Source organism: Balaenoptera physalus (genome assembly GCF_965194825.1).
Source record: "Balaenoptera physalus genome assembly, chromosome: 11".
In the NCBI taxonomy this organism is placed as follows: Eukaryota; Metazoa; Chordata; class Mammalia; order Artiodactyla; family Balaenopteridae; genus Balaenoptera; species Balaenoptera physalus.
This window is the reverse complement of record NC_138896.1, coordinates 79,847,296-79,867,894: the sequence shown is the minus strand read 5'-3', so window position 1 is coordinate 79,867,894 and position 20,599 is coordinate 79,847,296. Positions and strand designations below refer to the sequence as shown.

General features: G+C 44.3%; 2 protein-coding genes across 9 annotated transcripts in view; one reads left to right on the top strand and one right to left on the bottom strand.

The window, feature by feature from the left end:
• Nucleotides 1–2,551: 2,551 nt before the first annotated feature.
• On the top strand, nt 2,552–7,913 carry PDHB (pyruvate dehydrogenase E1 subunit beta). 2 transcript variants are annotated; one of them, XM_082412359.1, is made up of 10 exons: nt 2,552–2,707; nt 2,805–2,858; nt 4,050–4,157; nt 4,248–4,310; nt 4,418–4,453; nt 4,608–4,893; nt 5,319–5,429; nt 5,776–5,867; nt 6,922–7,063; nt 7,371–7,913. In XM_082412359.1, the coding sequence occupies exons 1-10, from the start codon at nt 2,666–2,668 to the stop codon at nt 7,514–7,516; spliced, it is 1,080 nt and encodes a 359-aa protein (XP_082268485.1). In that variant the 5' UTR covers nt 2,552–2,665; the 3' UTR covers nt 7,517–7,913. The 2 variants fall into 2 exon arrangements, with proteins under 2 accessions (XP_082268485.1, XP_082268484.1); XM_082412358.1 differs by lacking the exon at nt 2,552–2,707 and having other exon boundaries at nt 2,716–2,858.
• Nucleotides 7,914–8,417: 504 nt separating this feature from the next.
• PXK (PX domain containing serine/threonine kinase like) overlaps nt 8,418–20,599 on the bottom strand; it is a 73,811-nt gene continuing 61,629 nt past the window's right edge. Inside the window, exons 17-19 of one of the 7 annotated variants that reach the window (XM_082412277.1) lie at nt 20,304–20,366; nt 11,184–11,220; nt 8,418–9,726 (exon numbers count right to left, since the gene is read on the bottom strand). In XM_082412277.1, the coding sequence (XP_082268403.1) occupies nt 9,540–9,726; nt 11,184–11,220; nt 20,304–20,366 (287 nt within the window). In that variant the 3' untranslated portion in view covers nt 8,418–9,539. Of the gene's footprint in view, nt 9,727–11,183; nt 11,221–13,824; nt 13,858–20,303; nt 20,367–20,599 lie in introns of all 7 variants that reach the window. The other 6 variants (XM_082412278.1, XM_082412275.1, XM_082412276.1 and 3 more) reach the window with 6 other exon arrangements.

Below are 20,599 nucleotides of genomic sequence, written 5' to 3'. Positions count from 1 at the left end.
CACCACTATTATTCAACATAGTTTTGGAAGTTTTAGCCACAGCAATCAGAGAAGAAAAAGAAATTAAAGGAATCCAAATTGGAAAAGAAGAAGTAAAGCTGTCACTGTTTGCAGATGACATGATACTATACATAGAGAATCCTAAAGATGCTACCAGAAAACTACTAGAGCTAATCAATGAATATGGTAAAGTAGCAGGATACAAAATTAAGGCACAGAAATCTCTTGCATTCCTATACACCAATGATGAAAAATCTGAAAGAGAAGTTAAGGAAACACTCCCCTTTACCATTGCAACAAAAAGAATAAAATACCTAGATACTTAGGAATAAACCTACCTAAGGAGACAAAAGACCTGTATGCAGAAAACTATAAGACACTGATGAAAGAAATTAAAGATGATACAAATAGATGGAGAGATATACTATGTTCTTGGATTGGAAGAAACAATATTGTGAGAATGAGTATGCTACCCAAAGCAATCTACAGATTCAGTGCAATCCCTATCAAACTACCAATGGCATTTTTCACAGAACTAGACAAAAAATTTCACAGTTTGTATGGAAACACAAAAGACCCCGAATAGCCAAAGCAATGTTGAGAAAGAAAAACAGAGCTGGAGAAATCAGGCTCCCTTGACTTCAGACTATACTACAAAGCTACATTAATCAAGACAGTATGGTACTGGCACAAAAACAGAAACATAGATCAATGGAACAGGATAGAAAGCCCAAGAGATAAACCCACACACATTTGGTCACCTTACCTTTGCTAAAGGAGGCAAGAACATACAATGGAGAAAAGACAGCCTCTTCAATAAGTGGTGCTGGGAAAACTGGACAGCTACATGTAAAAGAATGAAATTAGAACACTCCCTAACACCATACACAAAAATAAACTCAAAATGGATTAAAGACCTAAATGTAAGGCCAGACATTAACAAACTCTTAGAGGAAAACAAAGGCAGAACACTCTTTGACATAAATCACAGCAAGATCCTTTTTGACCCACCTCCTAGAGAAACGGAAATAAAAAGAACAATAGACAAATGGGACCTAATGAAATTTAAAAGCTTTTGCACAGCAAAGGAAACCATAAACAAGATGAAAAGACAACTCTCAGAATGGGAGAAAATATTTGCAAACAATGCAACTCACAAAGGATTAATCTCCAAAATATACAAGCAGCTGATGCAGCTCAATATCAAAAAAACAAACAACCCAATCCAAAAATGGGCAGAAGACCTAAATAGACATTTCTCCAAAGAAGATATACAGATTACCAACAAACACATGAAAGGATGCTCAACATCACTAATCATTAGAGAGATGCAAATCAAAACTACGAGGTATCACCTCACACTGGTCAGAATGGCCATCATCAAAAAATCTACAAACAATAAATGCTGGAGAGGGCGTGGAGAAAAGGGAACCCTCTTGCACTGTTGGTGGGAATGTAAATTGATACAGCCATTATGGAGAACAGTATGGAGGTTCCTTACAAAAATTAAAAATAGAATTACCGTACGACCCAGCAATCCCACTACTGGGCATATACCCTGAGAAAACCATAATTCAAAGAGTCACGTACCACAATGTTCACTGCAGCACTATTTACAATAGCCAGGACATGGAAGCAACCTAAAAGTCCATCGACAGACGAATGGATAAAGAAGATGTGGCACATATATACAATGGAATATTACTCAGCCATAAAAAGAAACGAAATTGAGTTATTTGTAGTGAGGTGGATGGACCTAGAGTCTGTCATACAGAGTGAAGTAAGTCAGAAAGAGAAAAACAAATACCGTATGCTAACACATATATATGGAATCTAAAAAAAAAAAAAAAAAAGGTTCTGAAGAACCTAGGGGCAGGACAGGAATAAAGATGCAGACGTAGAGTATGGACTTGAGGACATGGGGAGGGGGAAGGGTAAGCTGGGACGAAGTGAGGGAGTGGCATGGACATATATACACTACCAAATGTAAAATAGATAGCTAGTGGGAAGCAGCTGCATAGCACAGGGAGATCAGCTCGGTGCCTTGTGTCCACCTACAGGGGTGGGATAGGGAGGGTGGGAGGGAGACGCAAGAGGGAGGAGCTATGGGAACATATGTATATGTATAGCTGCTTCACTTTGTTATACAGCAGAAACTAGCACACCATTGTAAAGCAATTATACTCCAATAAAGATGTTAAAAAAAAAAAAGAGAGCGAACAGACAGTGCTTCCAAGAGAACTTAGGCTCACCTCTAAGACTGTAAATCCCCAGTCACCAAACTGTGTAAAAGGGCTACTTCTTACCAAAGAATTTCAGCGCCTGCAGAAGCCTGGCCTAATTCTGAACGTCCCTCGGCCTCGAGTTATGCTTCTTAGGGTCTGATTTTTGGTCCCCGCGATCCACGTATCAACACGCAGGGACGTGCTCCCGGCGTGCAACCGGCGCGCCAGCAGCCGCCAGCTCTCAATAACGTTGATCCCAGGTTGCCTCAGGCTGAGTGGCGAGACCCCCGACACGCCTCCTCGGCCCCCGGCGCCCTGGGGGGCGGGGCACGCAGACGCCGTGCCCTGCCATTGGCCCGCTCCAGCAGGGGAAACGGGGCCTGAGTAGTCCGCGTCCCTGCTGTGTTGTCATTCGGCGGCGGCTAGAGGACACGGTCAAGATGGCGGTGGTGGCTGGGTTGACGCGGAGACCCCTTGAGCAGGTCGGCAGCGGCTCTCGGGCCCATGACCCTGCGCGATCTCTGCCCAGTCTGCGTCCCCTCTGAGCGTCCTCTCTCTCTCTCTCTCTCTCCCCGCCAGGTCTCCGGGCTGCTGAGGAGGCGCTTCCACCGGACCGCGCCGGCTGCACTGCAGGTAACTGGCCTGGACGCTAGCCGGGCCGGCGAGGCCCCTCGTCCCGGCGCGGAGTCTGGGGCCGCATGTCACCCGCGCGAGGCTCAGGGGAATCAGATGTCCGATCTGAGGGAACTAGACTTGACGCTTTTTCCCTCACTCTCCCCCTTAAAATTTTTTATTGTGGTAAAATATACATAACAAAATTTACCCTTTTAAACTGTATATGCAGTGGGACTAAGTACATTCACCACGTTGTCCATTCACCACCAGAACTTTATCATCATCCCAAACAGAAACTGTACCCATTGAACAATAACTCTCCATTTCCCATTAGCCCCTGGTAACATCTACTGTATGTTCTGTGCCTATTAATTTATTCTAGGGACCTCCTATATATGGAATCATACAGCATTTGTCCTGTTATGTCTGGCTTATTTCACTTAGCATGTTTTCAGGGTTCATCCATGTTGTAGCATGTGTCAGAATTTCATTCCTTTTTAAGGCTGAATAAATATTCCGTTGTAGGCATATACCACATTTTGCTTATCCATTCATCTTTGATGGACATTTGGGTTGTTTCCACCTGTTGGATTTGTGAATAACGCTGCTGTGGACATTGGTGTGCGATTATCTGAGTCCCTGCTTTTCAGTTCTTTTGGGTCTATATCTAGAAGTGGAATTGTTGGATTATATGGTAATTCTGTGTTCAGCGTTTTGAGGAATTGCCCTCTCTTCCCCTTTTTGTTACTGGAGGATTCTACCAACCTGTGTAGTAAAATAACTCCTACATCCTGAAGACAGTGTTTGGCAGTGCCTGGCACCTAGTGAGCGCTCAATATGTAGTAGTATTTAGGCTTCCTTGACTGTTCTCTGCCCCACAGTGTACCAGATATGGAAATAAAATTAACTAGTACACTTCTCTACTTAGGAAGCCACCTATGAACTGGTCTGGCCAGCAAGCAGATTTCTTAAGCTTAGGTGCACATCAATAAAGTGTTCAGTATACTTCTCATTTACACATCCAGTCAAAGACTGGCTATGAGTGATAGAAATGTTACTTTTTCAATTTTTTGAACTTTTGAAGAGAAGCCTGTTCTAGTGATAGTTTTTACGTTGTGTGCTGTGGGCAGCCTAGGTCAAGAGAGAGAATCTCCATAGTATCCTAAGTAATGCTGTAGCTTATTGACTGCTTTCCCATACCTGTGACAGGTGACAGTTCGTGAGGCTATAAATCAAGGTATGGATGAGGAGCTGGAAAGAGATGAGAAGGTATTTCTACTTGGGGAAGAAGTTGCCCAATATGATGGGGCATATAAGGTAACCAAGATACATGAAAGCTATACAAAATTGAGGTGGCCATTTGCCCCCAGTACAATTAAAAGTAATGGGGTCATTGCTTAATTGTAGGTTAGTCGAGGCCTGTGGAAGAAATATGGAGATAAGAGGATCATAGACACTCCCATATCTGAGGTAAGCCTTCCATCAGGAAGCAGACCTTTGAGGGGCATGTCTATTAAAGTGTTCCCACCGTTCTAATTTTTGTGGATTTTTACTTATGTTTGCGTTTTACGTTCTAGATGGGTTTTGCTGGAATTGCTGTAGGTGCTGCTATGGTATGTAGTCCTCTTTATGAATCTTATGCAAAGAGATTACTTTCAACATGACCTTTTAAAAATATTGCTTGAATGTTGGGGGAGCGAAGTGGTGGTTTGCCACTCTAAATTGCTCTTTCTAGTCTTTTTAACATCTATGTTTTTGATTTGACAGGCTGGGTTGCGGCCCATTTGTGAATTTATGACCTTCAACTTCTCTATGCAAGCCATCGACCAGGTTATAAACTCAGCTGCCAAGACCTACTACATGTCAGGGGGCGCTCAGCCTGTGCCCATAGTCTTCAGGGGGCCCAATGGCGCCTCAGCAGGCGTAGCTGCCCAACACTCACAGTGCTTTGCTGCCTGGTATGGGCACTGCCCAGGCTTAAAGGTGGTCAGCCCCTGGAGTTCAGAGGATGCAAAAGGACTTATTAAATCAGCCATTCGGGATAACAATCCAGGTCAGTAGCGTGACGTGTTGTGGGTCTCTTTTGAACATTAAAGAACAAAAATGAAATATATGCATGGAAGGAACCATTAAAGACTTCTAGTTAGGCTTAGACATATCATATAAAATGTTAGTGATTTACAGATATAGTAAAGATAGGAAAAAGTGTGGTGTTTTTCTTATTTCTGACTATAACGGGGCCAATTAGATACTGGAGAAATTTGCTGCATACCTACAACACCGGTTTAACCCCATAGATAAAATCAGGATCGCCCAGACTACAGATGTCTGTACTTAAACCATCCTCAAGGCTACTGGACACGATAGGTATGAGGCTTCCTAATCAGCACAGTGAAACTTTTCACAATATGAATGATAGTGTTGCATATACATTTTTAGTCATGTAGTTACTTTGGTTTAAATATTTATATTTTGCAGTGGTGGTGCTGGAGAATGAATTGATGTATGGAGTTCCTTTTGAACTTCCCCCAGAGGCTCAGTCAAAAGATTTTCTGATTCCTATTGGAAAAGCTAAAATAGAAAGGCAAGGTAAGAGAAATTAGTATACATGTAAACATTATTTGTAATCCGTGCCCTCTATTTATGTTCATCAAATTCAGTCTAGAAGTCACTGCCCTTTACTTTGACTAGGAAATTATAGGATGAGTTCAAGTTTAAAATGTGTCATGCCCTGATTGTGCATATATTTGTTCTTTTCTAAATCTCGGTCCAGTAGATTTGTATTTCGTTTCTAGGAAGGCTGCCACATTCCTCATCTCGCTGGAATGTAGTTGAGTTTAAGATTCTAAAATGAAGAAGAACCATAGCTGGCTGCAGAGCAGGACAGTGTCTTTGGTTTCAACCTGACCTCTGATCTGTGACCACTTTGTTTCAGGGACAAATGTAACCATAGTTTCCCATTCAAGACCTGTGAGCCACTGCTTAGAAGCTGCGACGGTGCTATCTAAAGAGGGAATTGAATGTGAGGTGAGTGGATATTCACTTGTTCTTAAAAAATTAGGGGATTTCCCTGGTGGCGCAGTGGTTAAGAATCCGCCTGCCAATGCAGGGGATGCAGGTTCGAGCCCTGGTTCGGGAAGATCCCACATGCCGCGGAGAACTAAGCCCGTGCGCCACAACTACTGAGCCTGTGCTCTGGAGCCCGCGAGCCACAACTACTGAAGCCCGCATACCTAGAGCCCGTGCTCCACAACAAGAGAAGCCACCACAGTGAGAAGCCTGCACACCACAACGAAGTGTAGCCCCTGCTTGTTGCAACTAGAGAAAGCCCACGCGCAGCAATAAAGACCCAACGCAGCCAAAAATAAATAAATAAAAATAAATAAATTTATTAAAAAAAAAGAATCAGAAAGGTCCCTTTAAGTTTAAGACCCAGAAAGAGGCGTTTGAGTTCTATAACAGGTTAATTAGGTATAAAATCTTGCTTTGTCACTTAGTTCTGCCTCTGCTTAAAGCTGGGAACCTACTTGCTTTTCAAATACCTAGCCTTCTACCACCTAGGGTCTGGATCTTTTTAGTATGTATTTTGTCAAGTTAAGATCCAACCTTGGAGCTGGAGTTTGGGAGAAGGGAAAACTTAGAAGTCATTGAGTCTAACCCTTTCATAACCAGGAGGTATCACTTCCTAGTTACACTTGGGCATGTTACGTACTCTAAATCTCTGTCATCAGCTATAAAATGAGGATAATACATTTACTGTCCCGTCAGGGTGGTTGTAGAATTATACTTAGTGTAGTGCCAGGTACAGGGTAAGCAGTCACATGTTAGTTATTATTTTGATGAGGAGGAAGTTAAGGCCAAGGGAGGATAAGTGAGTTCGGTAAGTGACCAAAGGTGCTTGTAGTAGAGATAAAGATTTTTGTTTTAATTAGTTTTCCTTTTGACATTTTGTTCATGAATGGGCAGATTATGTTTCCCTAGACCCAAAGATTAACAGGAAACAAGAAAGGAAGTAGCATTTTGGGGATAAGACTATATTTGTGAGGAAGTGGCTCTGTAAAGCTATTTATTATCTGTTTAGGTGATAAATATGCGAACCATCAGACCAATGGACATTGAAACAATAGAAGCCAGTGTCATGAAGACCAATCACCTTGTAACTGTGGAAGGAGGCTGGCCACAGTTTGGAGTAGGAGCTGAAATCTGTGCCAGGATCATGGAAGGTATTTCAGAGAAACTGATTCCAGAACAGTTAAACCATAATAAACACTGTGTTACAGGACAAAACAATCAAAAGCTCGGGGTGGTCAAATGACTTGAATTTTCAACTTGTCAGCTTGGGATTTTTCCTTTGGGTAAATGTTTTAAAAAGCAAGACCAGAAACAATTCTCTGTAATTAGCATTCCTTTCAGATTTCAGATTTCCTTCTTCAGATTTTCCTTCTCTGGGCAGCCATACCTGCTATGCTGAGGTGGTGGTGCTCAGCTGGTTTTTCATGCCTCTCTCATTTGCGCCTCCTTCCCTCTTAGGCCCCGCGTTCAACTTTCTGGATGCTCCTGTAGTTCGTGTCACTGGTGCCGATGTCCCTATGCCTTATGCAAAGGTTCTAGAAGACAACTCTGTACCTCAGGTTAAAGACATCATATTTGCAATAAAGAAAACATTAAATATCTAGCTTGGACTTGAATTTCAAGTCATTGGGATTTCCTTAAAATACTTAATGACATTTCATCTGGATTGTCCTATAAGACCTTTTGATTTGTAAAGTTATGTCTAAAGCAACAACAGAGATGTTTTTGTACTGGGAAGAAGTTTAAATATGTCTGTGGAAAAACTCTCCACTCTCCGGCCTAGGTTCCACGCTTTTTTTGTCTGTTACAATAGCCATGTTCTTTGAATACGATTAATGTAAAATTTTACCCTCTTACTAGAAGGACAAGGTATAAATGTGGCAAGAGTCCTGATGAAAGATATCTCCAAAAAAAGATAACTTATATGTAAAAATAAAAGCATATAATCTACATTTACTGTTAGACTGTTTTGATAAGGAATAAACGAATTCCTAACGATGACTAATTGTATTTTTATATTCTTGAGATAATAAATGTGGGATAGAAGTCTTAAAATTCTGTTAAGAAATTACTGCCATCAGGAACTAATCAGTAATCATTAATCTCCTAGACTGCATCACTTACTTAAAACAGGAACTTGCCCCCCGACTCTTCAAATGCCTAATTCTAGTAGGTTCTCTTTAAAGTTAAACCAAAATCTGTGTCAGGTGTTTTTCCCACTGCCAACAAACACACGTTCTGCCATACACTGCCCTCTTCAGAAGCTGAGATGGAAAAGATAGATTTAAATTAGTTATAGAAGCATACAAGTGGTACCTAATTAAAACAGGAAGACAGGATTGTTAGCTCTTATTAATTAAGAGGGAAAATACAACACAAAAGAAAATAGAGATAGAATAGGTAGGGAGGAAACTTTAGAAATACTGTGTGAATCTTTTCTTTATATTTACCCAAGTTACTACAAAAAGTTCCCATTTAAAATATCTAGCCAAGCTACAAACAACACATTTTCTAGACATGGTTTATTTTAATAAAAAATACAGCTGAACATTTATCACAGATTACATGAAACTATACACAATGACATTCTCTCTGCATAGTAACCAACACTGATGTGTGTAACTTGAATTTTTAGATGGATTATTTATAATCCTTTAAAGTGCAATTTATTTAAGGGTTTAAGCAAATCATAGGATAAAGGATCTTTCTAATAAATGAGTAACATTAAAAAGATGATATATTTGGATAAATCTTTGGAAAATCAGAACTGATTTTGCCAGATGTACTTGTGTTGTAATAATAACCCACCCCCACAAACGCCAAACTTGACTTAATTGCTGAGGATTAAGAAGATCCTCTAATTGGCAAGAGCTTTTTCTGATGTCAGCATTTTTTTGTCTGTTCGATACATACTAACTAAAAAGAACTAAGAGTCTAGAGTAGTTCCTTTAGCAGCCCTGAGTTCTATAACCACAATGGAGTTCCTGTTTGAACTTAAGAGACTGTTACGAACTTTCCCCGTTCTACTTCAAGGGAAAATGAAGAACTCAGTTGCTTCTCTGACTCTCAGCGACATAACTATGCTTTGGGCTACAGTGTTAATGTCTAGGATGAAATTAAGGTAGCAAAAATGGGAGTTATCTAAGAAATAACCAGAAAATGCTTTAGAATAGAAAAATGAACTATGAGAGGAACATTTCTAGGAGCTGTCTGATGGGATAGGAGGGATTGCAACACAAAGGCCGTTCACCGCTGTGACTGTATATTGTCATTGTTTTTGTTTTTTGTCCACTTCCTTCTGTTGGTGGAAATAATTGATTCCAATACGCTGCTGCCACCAAAAGATGACCATTAGAGGAAGAGCAAGACTCCTTTACAACAGTAACAAAGGAGCAAACTGTTTCTTAAGGCAGCAATGCCAGCCTGACTTTATTCTACTTGAAGACTATTTCCCTCTTGAAAAGCCTCTTACATGAGCATCTGCGAAGTCGTATGTGACTGTACTGGCTCAGCAATTATTCATCCAGAGAGAGGGTACTTTAGGGGCTGGAGGTGGAAGGAAAAACAAAACAACTTTTCCCTCCAAGTGTAAACACAAAGCTTTAGCCGATCTTAGGAGCGCTATGATCACAGGTTTCGGCTTTCCTCAAAGTTCCTTTTTGGAAATTCTGGATGGAGCTGAGTAAGGCCCCTCGGCTCACGCCATTCACAGCCTGGGGCAGAAGCTGTGTGGGCGCCTCTGTGCTCGCAGGAGGCAAGGGAGCTGCTGGTGGCGGAGGCGCAGGTGGAGGAGGTGGGGGTAACGCGGACATCCCTGTGGAGGAAAGGGCACAGTCAGTATCTCCACACACCCAGTACCCGTGCTACTGCTCAGTCCTGGGCAGAAAGGACTTCGGTGAGACTGCAAGTGTTTTCCCTCAAACGGGCCAACACACCTTGTACTGTGTGATTTTTTTAAAATACTTGAAACATAGAAGCATTAAAGGGGAATTAATTAAAAGTGGCCATTTCTCCCAAGTAACAGTCATGTGAGAAAAGACTGAACAAATATCACAGATTACATGAAACTATACATAGTGACATTCTCTGCATAGATGAGGCTCTACTTCCACTTCCAAACTTGAATCATGGTCCCAAAAGAAAAGTTCCATTAGCTACTTTTTCCAGGTTCCAGGCAGCTCCACCTATTCCTGAGCTAGCAATTAAAGATAGACATCTGTATGCATAGAGCTGGGCTACTGTAATATCAATTACTAGTAAGGGATGAACGGTTCTTTAGCTGCTCCAACACACACAATATTTGAAGGACGTGATTTAACATAAAATGACAAATCACTTAGGATTCTCGGCAAGTAACCATTGTCTGCTCGGTTATGGGCTCTCCAGGGGCATCCGTCTTGAATAATCATTTCCTATTAGGTTGCATGAAAAAAACATAAAACGCTAATATTAGCAATGCACAGCAAGGCGCAGAGGGCTTTCTCTCTCCAGCAATGGTATTCTCAAGGAGGAATCTTCCTCAAGCACCGGTGTTTCCACTGTTGCGCAACCCAGGGACAGGAGGGAAATGCCCTAACCCTACATCTTTGCTGAAGTGTCAGGGGAGACTGGAATGCCGAGCTCTACCCTGGTGGGCAAGGAGAAGGAAACTGGACAGGTATCTGAAACCTCCCTTAGCTTTCAGAAACACGAACATTGGGTGCTCGAATTTTATAGTTCTGAATCAATGAATGAATTGTCCTCTTGGGACAAAATAAACACTAGGTACAGAAAAAACCCTGCTGGGACTTCCCTGGCTGTCCAGTGGTTAAGACTCCGTGCTTCCAGTGCAGGGGGCGTGGGTTTGATCCCTGGTCCGGGGAACTAAGATCCTGCATGCCGCAACTAAGAGCCCGCGTGCCATGTGGCATGGCCACAAAAAAAAAAAAAAAAAAAAAAAAAAAAAAAAGCCCTGCTTTAAAGAACTTGCCTGTGTCACAGTTGCCCCATTTCCTGTGACCCTTGCAGCTCCCCGTGACTCCACATCTCTTTCTAGTCTTACCCTCTACCCCATCCCAGTGCTACCACAGAAGACATTCTGCTAGATGGCTCCCCTACCACCTCCCTCAAACTGCTACTGAGCTGTGGTGATAACTAGGTAAACATACCAACCGCTACTTGCGTTTATACGGATGAGTGGTCAGGATCATCCATAAAATACTTCAGTAAGTGCAACCTTTTTACCAACTGTGACAGGCAATGGTTGAAGCACTGTATTTCATAGAAAACCACTTACCTTCCTTTACGTCTTTACCCAAACCTAAGGCAGCTGAAATTAAAGAATCACACAGATGCACACACTCATGCTCTGCAATCTTGGAATTCTCAAATAATAATACAGCAATACAAATAAACATTAAATACAGACAAATGAACAAAATGTAATTTTCACTGGTTCTGGACAATAACAACTAATGAATGAAGTTCTATTATGTTCTATGCCAAGGTGGATTATGGGGAAACGTTCCTGGCTTTACGTTACAGGGTTACAGAGATAATAAGGACTTCAAACCTGAAATGACTGTTGAGACGAAAAGAGCAGGGAGAGTAAGTGTGTGACATAAGCATTCCTCTGAAGGGGGTTCTTGCAAAGTGACCCGTAAAATACCAGGAGGAGGGGAGATGGCCTCTGAAGCCTCTTGGAACTCAACTGCAGAGCCCGGAAGACTGAGTGGGCGCCAGTGCCCTCCCAGCTGCCCCCTCCCCTTCCCAGCACTCTCATCCAATGGCCAGAAAAGGGCAGCGGAATCTGGACTTGACATGTACGGCCCAACACGTACCCGAATGAGTGCCAGCATGTCTGCCTCCCAGCTTTGTGCTTTGACCCTGGCAGAAGAGTCAGTGCGGGTTACAGACGAGAAGACAGGGCTGCACTAGCACTTTGTTCCACTAAAGGCATGGAATTGGCCATCCAGAGACTGCAAGTCTTCTAGCCCAGGATTCTCGGAGACTAGAGATGGGCCTCAGGCACTGGACTTGGGTACAGGCTGCTATCTTGGCACAGAACTAAACTGCTTGGCCCTCATGAGGAACCATCCCTTGACTTTGGCCTCATTACTAGGCACTCAAAATTGAAAGTGCAAATTCACTACCAGAGAGTTTGGAAATCGGGGGGTGGTATTCCGTAAATGGGTCTTCATCTTCCAGGTAAAGGCTGAAACTGTCCGAATGAATCGCTTTGAATATGTAAGCGGCATAAATAAGTACACTGCCCAGAGTGCCACAGGGTAGCCTGTGCCTATAATAGGATGCTGAGGGCTGTGAGAAAGGAGACTATGCCCATCCAAGAGGAAAGAGCAGGTCACCTGTGGTCCCCTCACAGAGGGCCCAACCAGGCGTAAAGGGCGCGATGTCCCACGAGGTCCACCTTTCCTCATTGGGCCTGCAACAACTAGGGCAGATCCTGATATGTATGATTAGGGCCAGGAGCAGCTCAGAACCCTCTGGAAGGGGAGAGGAGGTCCAGGTCTGAAGGTCAACACTGGAGGAGGCAAGAACACAGAACCAGGGACTCACAGTCTCTGATTACAGGCCCCATCGATTTTTTTTTTTTTTTTTTAAGCTTTTCCTTTTTTGCCTCTTCTGTCGTCCACAAAATTCCTTTAAAGGTTCACTGGAACTTAAGCTACAACACGTTGGTAATGATGTGGGAGGGGGGAATGTTAACAAGGGGCCAAATTCGGAGTTGGCTCTTTGGCCTGGAGCAAACCTGGGAATAACTGCCTAATGCCTGGGCGCCCCACTCCCCAAATATGAGGGGGCGCTCCCCCCCCAGAGGCCTCCTATCGTCCTCATCCCCAGGCCGCAGACAAAACCAGATTCCGTGTCAGACTGATTGCCAGATGAATTCACCCAGCTTTGAAGAACATTGGCCTGCAACACCCCAGCATGAGGGATGCTCCGAAACAGCTTACCTACAGTGATCACCAGGTCAGCCCTGATCTCTCTGATCTTACCTTCTCTTAGACAAAAACCCCAAGAGCCAACTACTCCACCCTCCCCAGAACCCCAGATGGAAGCCTAGCCTGGAAATCCGGCGGAGGCCCTGGAACAGGCCACAGACTGTTGCAGCAAGAGCATAGATTAGATCTGGGTAGGAATGTCTTGCCAGAAACATCCTCCCCAGCCCCGTCAAAAGGACGTTTGAGGGTCCCCTTGCCTTGGGCCAACTCTGACAGTGGGCAGTCTACTAGTGTCTGCGGTCTGGGTTCCTTTGTGGTCTCCACACACATCAGGGGAGGCCACATGGCCGCCAGACCAACACCACACCTACCAGCTACCCTCGAGGGGGAGTGGAGGGCAGCGACCCCTGGAAGTAGGCAGGCCCCAGCTCTCTGGAACCGCCTTGGCCTCTTAGCTCAGAAAGATGTGGAGCCTGTACTCATGTCCCAACTCAAGTATTGTTAAGGATGCTTAAAAAAGAACTGTTTTTCCCTACTGTCAGTTATACAAGCCGTAAGTTGCTTCCCTGTGACCAAGAACGCAACTGCCCAGTGCCTTTTCCCCTTCGTCAGAGGAACAAGGAACCGACACGTTTGCAGCAACAGGACTGTGAGGTGCTGGTTTCCAAAATTAAAAGACACCAAAATGCCATGCAGTTGATTTACAGGTTTTAGAGCTCTATTTTAAAACTAAAATCAGAGTGAGAATGAAGATTTTGAAGGTCATGATGAAAATGAAATGAATGTAAATGAAGTCACTTGGGTGCTTTTTAAAGATGCTGTATTTCATTTAAATATTCAGATAAGGAAATCGTCTCGAATCTGCTTTCCCATTTGCTCATCACTTCAGTGAGCTAGACACACTGGGTCCCATTTCACATACAGAAACAGAGCATCTTTAAAGTTAGAAAAATCAGTATAGCTTACTTTACCGAAAATTCACGTTCAAAATGGTGCATGCTCTACTGAAAACAGCAAAGAGAGAGAGGGAGAGAGAGGACACAAGTCATTATTCAGATTTTAGTGTCATTTAATCAAATAGTAAGAGACAGTAAAATATTAGTCTGAATCACATGCTGATCATTCTCACTGCCAAACTAGGATACACTTAAGTTAACCACAAGAAGCACTGGTGTGTAAACATGACTGTGACCCTTTTAGAACACGGCAAACACGCTAACAGAGTAACTAATGAGTCACTTTCCTCTTCATTCTTTTTTTTTTTTTTCTTTCTTCTGAGATATTTTTAGTTATTTACAAGCACAGCACTCACTTAAGAAGACCCATCACGGTTTTACCTCCCCTGAAAAGCGGAATGGGTACTGGGAGCGTACCTAGTGTACTAAATAAGGACAGTTTATCAAGAGGGGAGAGAAATTAGAACATCACTTCCCCAAGCAAGTCTTCTATGGTCTAAAATAGAGATTTGTCTTTTTAAAGCTGGGAAGAGCAAGAGCCAGGGAAGTCTAGGGGGGGGCCCCCGGGCAGGAGCATGGGGCCTCTCCCCTGAAGGCGGCAGGCTCCAGAGGCTGGACAGGGCAGTGAGCAGCATTAGCTTACCTAAGGCTAGAAAACCATTCAAAAAAAAAAAAAGGTGGGAATTCCCTGGCGGTCCAGCAGTTAGGACTCAGTGCTTTCACTGCCGGGCCAGTTTGGGGAACTAAGATCTCACAAGGCCCAAGGCGCAGCCCAAAAAAAAAAAGGCAAACATTTCTTCCTATCTTCTTTTTAACTGACTGGATTCCAGGTTAATTGTGAAAGATAACCCTTTCCCTGACGGTGAATCCCAGCGTTCCAAACCAATGTGCCCGACTGCCCAGAGGAGAATCCCTTCAGCGAGGCCCACGTGGGGCAGGGCAGGCTGACCACTGCTGACCTGGGGGGGCTCTGGGAGGATGCTGGGGACACTGCCTGCCCCACCCCACCCCCAGCAGCTGAGTACCCTGGGGAGGAGCTCACACACTTGGGCTTGGAAGCGGGGAGGAAGGCTGTGAGCCGGCAGGAGAGCAGAACCACCACACTGTTCGGAGAAGCGCTACAGGGCAGGCCTGTGTATCCTAAAGATGGAGACTGCTTTGTGTTTGTGTAGTTTTGAGAAAAAGAGGCAGCCCTTAGGGCCAGAGCCATTGATTTTGAGCCTAGAATGGGTTTCAGACTTTGACCTGGCTAGATAAATTCTGGAAGCTCCAACATTCTAAATGAATTCATCTCTTCTTATGCCTTACTTATTCCTTTTCTTTGTAATTTTTTTTTTAACTGAAGTATAGTTGATGTACAATATTATATACAATATTATATAATATTATATGTTACAGGTGCACAATATAGTGATTCACAATTTTTAAAGGTTATAATCCATTTATAGTTATTATAAAATATTGGCTATATTCCCTGTGTTGTACAATACGTCCTGGTAGCTTATTTTATGCATCATAGTTTGCGCCTTATTGATTCTTAACCCTCCTTCCTGTTATTCAAGTTCTCAGTCACTCTGTGCCCACAAGGCCCTGTTGTCCCTCCTCCAGCTCTCCAGAAATGAAACTTCCCTCTCTCTACAGTCATGCTCACAGGCTGGGTTTCTACAAAACGCCAGCTCTCTCTTCAAAAGTATTGCTTAAAATGATAAACTTCAAGCAAGAAGGGCTAGAATTCTCTTGCAAGGCATTCATAGCTTATACTTGACAGTACTTTACTGCTTATAAAGCCCTGTTGTGTACATTATCTACCTCATAAAGACCAGACATTCTCTTAAAAGACAGCTTCAAAGTATGGAAATTACTTGCCCAAGGCCACCTGGAAAGTGGTGGAGCTACGACCCAAGCCCGGGGTTTCTAACTGTTCTTTTGGAGCTCTTTTCACGCCAGCCAAGCAGAGCGTTTAGCAGCACAGGCCCTGTAGTGCACCTGAGACAGCAGGCGCTCAGGAGAAATCAAGGAGATGAGCAAAGACAGAACCAAGTTTAAATCCTGGCTCTAGTATCCCCCACTTGTGTGACATTGGTCAAAGTCCTTTAACGCCACTAGTGCCTCAATTTCTTTGTCTGTAAAATGGAGCTGTAAGTATATTCCCTGCTCATTGGATAGGGAGGTATTCATGAGGATTAAATAAAACGGTAACTATAAATCACTTAGAACAGTGCCTAGCACAGAAGAAGCACTCAAAAGATGTTAAACACAATTATTAACAACAACAACAGTAATAATTTGGGTCCCCTGCTTACTAAGCTTTCCCCAAATACTCTTCTGCAAATCTTTTGTTTAAACACACACACACACAATGGCAAGGCAACAGGTCTGTCTCCTCCCAAAGGGAGGGTAGGAGCAAGTATGTGTGTGTAAATTAGGCCCGTCTAAACCACTCAGCTCCAAGAATACAGAGTGTAAACACTAGTTGGTGACACTGACCATGACGTAAGTCAAGATAAAGTATTTTAAAGTTCTTGAAAGAATGATCTTCTAGAGGCAGGAGACAGAAACTTTAGCAAAAAAAGAAAGTGCTAGGAATGTTCTCACTGAAAAAAAAAAAAAAGAGTTTTAGAGAATCCCACCCTACCTGATGGAATAGCCAGCAGACTTAAGGAAATATTTCTCCCATCAATTTGGTAAGGATTTCAAGAAGAGGCCCACGGCAGGGAAGTGCAGTAAGAAACAGGAGAGGCCCCAGTCCTTACACAAATGCTGGAAAGGGCTCATGAGAATAAGATCCCTTCGCTTAGAAACATCTGTCACTTCTGCCCCGTCCCGAAAGCAACTGAGCTGAAGACCACCCTCAGCTACCACGAATGTGCTTAAAATTGATACTTTCAGGAAGAAAGGCAATGCTGTCAAACTGAACTTGCCTCAGTTGATCTACTACTGAACAAACTGCCAAAGGGCGGGGTCCACAGTGGGTTTAGAGGATGCTTGATTAGAACTGTGAGATAGTCTCCTCTGACCCCCACGCTTTTGCCTTCTACAGAGGACATAACCCAAACCCAGACACGGAAAATGACTCACTCAAGGTCTCTCAGTAACTAACAGTGTCCTGAGGGCTTACTGTGTATCAGGCGCTGTTCTAACTCCATGGGCATGGAACTCTCTGGATCCTCGTAATAAACCCACTAGGCAGGCACTGTTATTATCCTCCTTTACAAATGGGAAACTGATGCCGAAAGCTCAGCCTCTCTGTACACCACTGCCAAATCAAATCTCGGGGACAGAGTTTTGGGTGAAGTAGAAAAGGATAGCTTTATTACTCTGCCAGGCAAACGGGGACACAGCAGGCTCCTGCCTGGAGAAACTATGTGTCCCCACCCCAGAGGATCTGATGAAGGGTTTGATAACAACAGGTCCAAGGGTGGAGTCTCTGACAAGATTAGGGCGTGTGCAGGACTTTCACTTCCTTAATCTCATCTCAGGTGGTTTCCTGGCTGCTCCTCCCGTGATTAGCAACTCTTCCAATCTGCCCTTTGGAACTCAGGGAAGGTCATGGAGCCTGGAGTCTTGCCTACAAGAAACAGGGGACAAAAGGGCCTCCGTGCCCGGGAGCCCCACAGGGCCTCACTCGGTTTCAAAACCTGAAGCCCAGGGAGGTCAAGTATCTTCTCCAAGGTCCTGGAACTAGCGAGTGGTGATCCTCAAGTTCAGGTTCCGCAGCCCAAGGTGTAGTTCCCAAGGGCTCCCAGATCGAGTTGTGTTTGAGATGCTACCTTTAGCAGAAATTCTTTTTCTAAACTAGCCCTTGAAAATGAAGAATTCTCCTTCATTTCTTGAGAAAATTGCATTTTATCATAAAGCTGGAAGACACTATGCTTGACTTAGTTCCCAGATAAACCATAAATGTGGCCTAGAAGTAAAGACATAAATTGAAGTAAATGTGATTCCAGCAATAAGACAGGCAGCATGCAGAGAGGCGGCAACATAGATGAGCCCAATGAGAAGCCTGGCCTCCTGTCCTGGAAGGAAAAGGACCAGTCTAAGCAAGGGCTTCCAAGCCAGAAGTTGCCACCCGTAGGCTGAGAGCCTTGCCCTCACCCAGCAGAGACCCTGAAGGCAGACCAAGTCCAAGCAAATCCACCCATAAGGATTTACTGAGCATCTCGCATGGGTACGGTAGCATGAGACTATCACCTGTTTGTAGCTCCCTGATGCCTTGCACAGAACAGAAGCTCGAGATGTCACTTTGTTGGTGGACTAGTTTTTTCAGGTGGAGATTCTCTATTTAAGAAGGGGAACTACTGGGAGAAAAAAATTACCACGGGTGGAGCCCAAGGAAAGCACTTGCTTGAACTGTATCTATCATTTTGGAGCTCCTGAGAGGTGCTGGCAATGTGAGGCCACCTCAGCTGGGGCCTTGTCTGCCTGCTCATCTCTGTGACCCAGCGCTTAGCACAGTGCTGGGCACACAGCAGCTCTCAATAAATGCATCTCCAGTAGCTGAATGAATAAACTCACCATGGGTGGCTCGCTTTGGGCCTGAAATGCTAGGTTGATAGGCAAATACTAGCTATTATTTTTATGAGACGCGTTACAATAAATAACCAGCAGAGGTCAGAGTACAGTCTCTGGGGCTGAATCAATCATTTCATCAATAAAACATTAAAGGACATAAAGGAAAAGAGGGAGCCAATACTTGCTGGGAAGCTCCCATTTCTGCCAGGCATCGTGCCTGTGGCCTCACATATGTTTCCCTCTGAATCTTTACAACTCCCCTTCAGGATAGGGAGCTATCCACCCAACTGCTCCCTCTTGCCTCAGATGAAGTTTTTTCCAACCTTGAGTCTAATTACAAAAGATTCCTCTTTTTCTTCTTGTTCTAAAAGTTACCTCATCTCATGCAAACCTGCTACTGTATGAGAATCCTCCCACTGAGAACTCAGGTCAATTAGAGGATTCATCAAAAATAATCCATATAGACTGAATTCTCCAAGGCGTTTAAAAATGAGCACTGGCAGGTAACTTCCCACCTCCAATGCACCCAGCAAGGTGCTCTGAGCTACCAGAGAGACACCTCATTTGTTAAAGGAGGCTTCATGGATTCTCACTATTAATTCTCTCCAGTTTCCTTAATATGTCTAAGTGGTGTGAAATTAATATCCTATCTTCTAGGAAATGCCTCAGCATGATCTGGGCAGTGGCTCCCCCGAAATTTCTGATCGGCCTATACAGGTCACCTCTACAAAAGGCAGAGAAGTCTATTTTCTATGTTGATCAATATTTGGAAGCTTTCTTGTAAAATCTGCTGACAAAGTCAGACAGGAAATAGAATATTACCCCCCATCAGCCAGGTACTTTGCTATTAAAATAGGCCCTGGGCCCAGAACACTCGACAGCAAACTACCAGTGACCAGGCTCGGCCAGCAAGGAGAGGCATCCACCAGACAGACGCGAGGCCTTCAAACCAGTCCCCTTACATCTGACTGTTGTTTTGGGGGGTTTTTTTGGAAGGTCAGTTGGAAGCATTTGAGAGCTGTTGGGTAATGCTCTTGGTAGCTCCTGGGCACCACTTTAAGCCTTAATGAATATGGTGTCATCAACTCATAAATCAACCCCAGCCCATGACTCTCCCTCCAGACAGCTGCAGCAGCTCTTCCAAGCACAGCCAGCCGAAAAGTTCTGAGTGGCAGAACCGACTTCGCTGACATCCAGAACATCTGGTTCAGTTAAGAAGTGAAAGGAGATACTGGTGCCCCAGTGTGTTTTTATGAGGCTTGCAAAATGGTTAGGAGAGAGATATTAGTTCAAAAAAAAAGAAGAAAGATAGCATTATGAGGCCACTCCACAGAATTAAGAGATAATTTTTATAAGTATTCCCTGAAATAAACTCTTTTTACATTTTTCAAACAAAACTCCCAGTATCTATCTGATTTAAGTCACAAAGGCAAAACAAAGGCTAGCTAGCCACAGAAAAATATTCAGGTGATGAAATGCAGAGCAGAATAAAGCACAAATAGTTATCAGGAAATCAGAAGCTCGGTGGGTAGTTCACTCCCATACCCAGGCATTTCACCAGCTGTGCTCTGTGACAAAGCCGACACTGTGGCTGGGCTCCCTGAGGAGAGAGCCCTGGCAGGACCGGGCCCCTGGGCAGCAGCGCGATTGTTTTGTTCAGCTGAGCTCGTACCCAGACAGGCTGTGATCTGAGGAGCCTGCGTGAGGGAGGTTTTTCAGCAGAGAGAGCGAGCTGGAGGTGGGGGCGGTGAGCAGCCCTGAAGCCGACCATCCCGCTCCCTGTGAAATCCGACTTTAGAGACCTGGACCCTCGTCTCTCCCAAGTGACACTGCTAATCTGCACTCCCACCGGTTTCTCTGGAGGAGGCTGGTCCCCTCTGACCCCTGAAATGTTTGGGCCAAGGTGAGAAGAGAAAGCCCCACCCTTCTCCCTGGCTGGTGCAGAAGGGGAGGAAGGCAGGTTACTCTGCCTCCTCACTAACCTGCTGTGGAGGGTGGAGTCGGCGATGACGGGGATGTGAGAGGTGAGCTGGCCCCAGATCCTGCTGAGAGAAAACACAGAGAAACCCTCATGGGGACCAAAGGAAGACATCTGGAGCTTGGCCGGAGCCGGCACCCACCACTGTCTGAGAATCTGCCCTTGGCTGAGTGTGTGAGCCTTGTGGGAAAAAGCGAGGTGGGGCAGAGAATTCAGGGACGGGACCCCTGACCACAGGCGCCCAGCCAGCTTCCTTCCCCAGGCCTCGTTGCCTCCCACTGCTCCCCACAGCCTGCCTGC

Coding starts and splice junctions, on each gene's coding strand:
- PDHB (XM_082412358.1), top strand. CDS start 2,730: ATGACCCTGCGCGATCTCTGCCCAGTCTGCGTCCCCTCTGAGCGTCCT. Junction 4,311..4,417: donor TAGACACTCCCATATCTGAG/GTAAGCCTTCCA, acceptor TTTACGTTCTAG/ATGGGTTTTGCTGGAATTGC. Junction 5,868..6,921: donor AAGAGGGAATTGAATGTGAG/GTGAGTGGATAT, acceptor TTATCTGTTTAG/GTGATAAATATGCGAACCAT.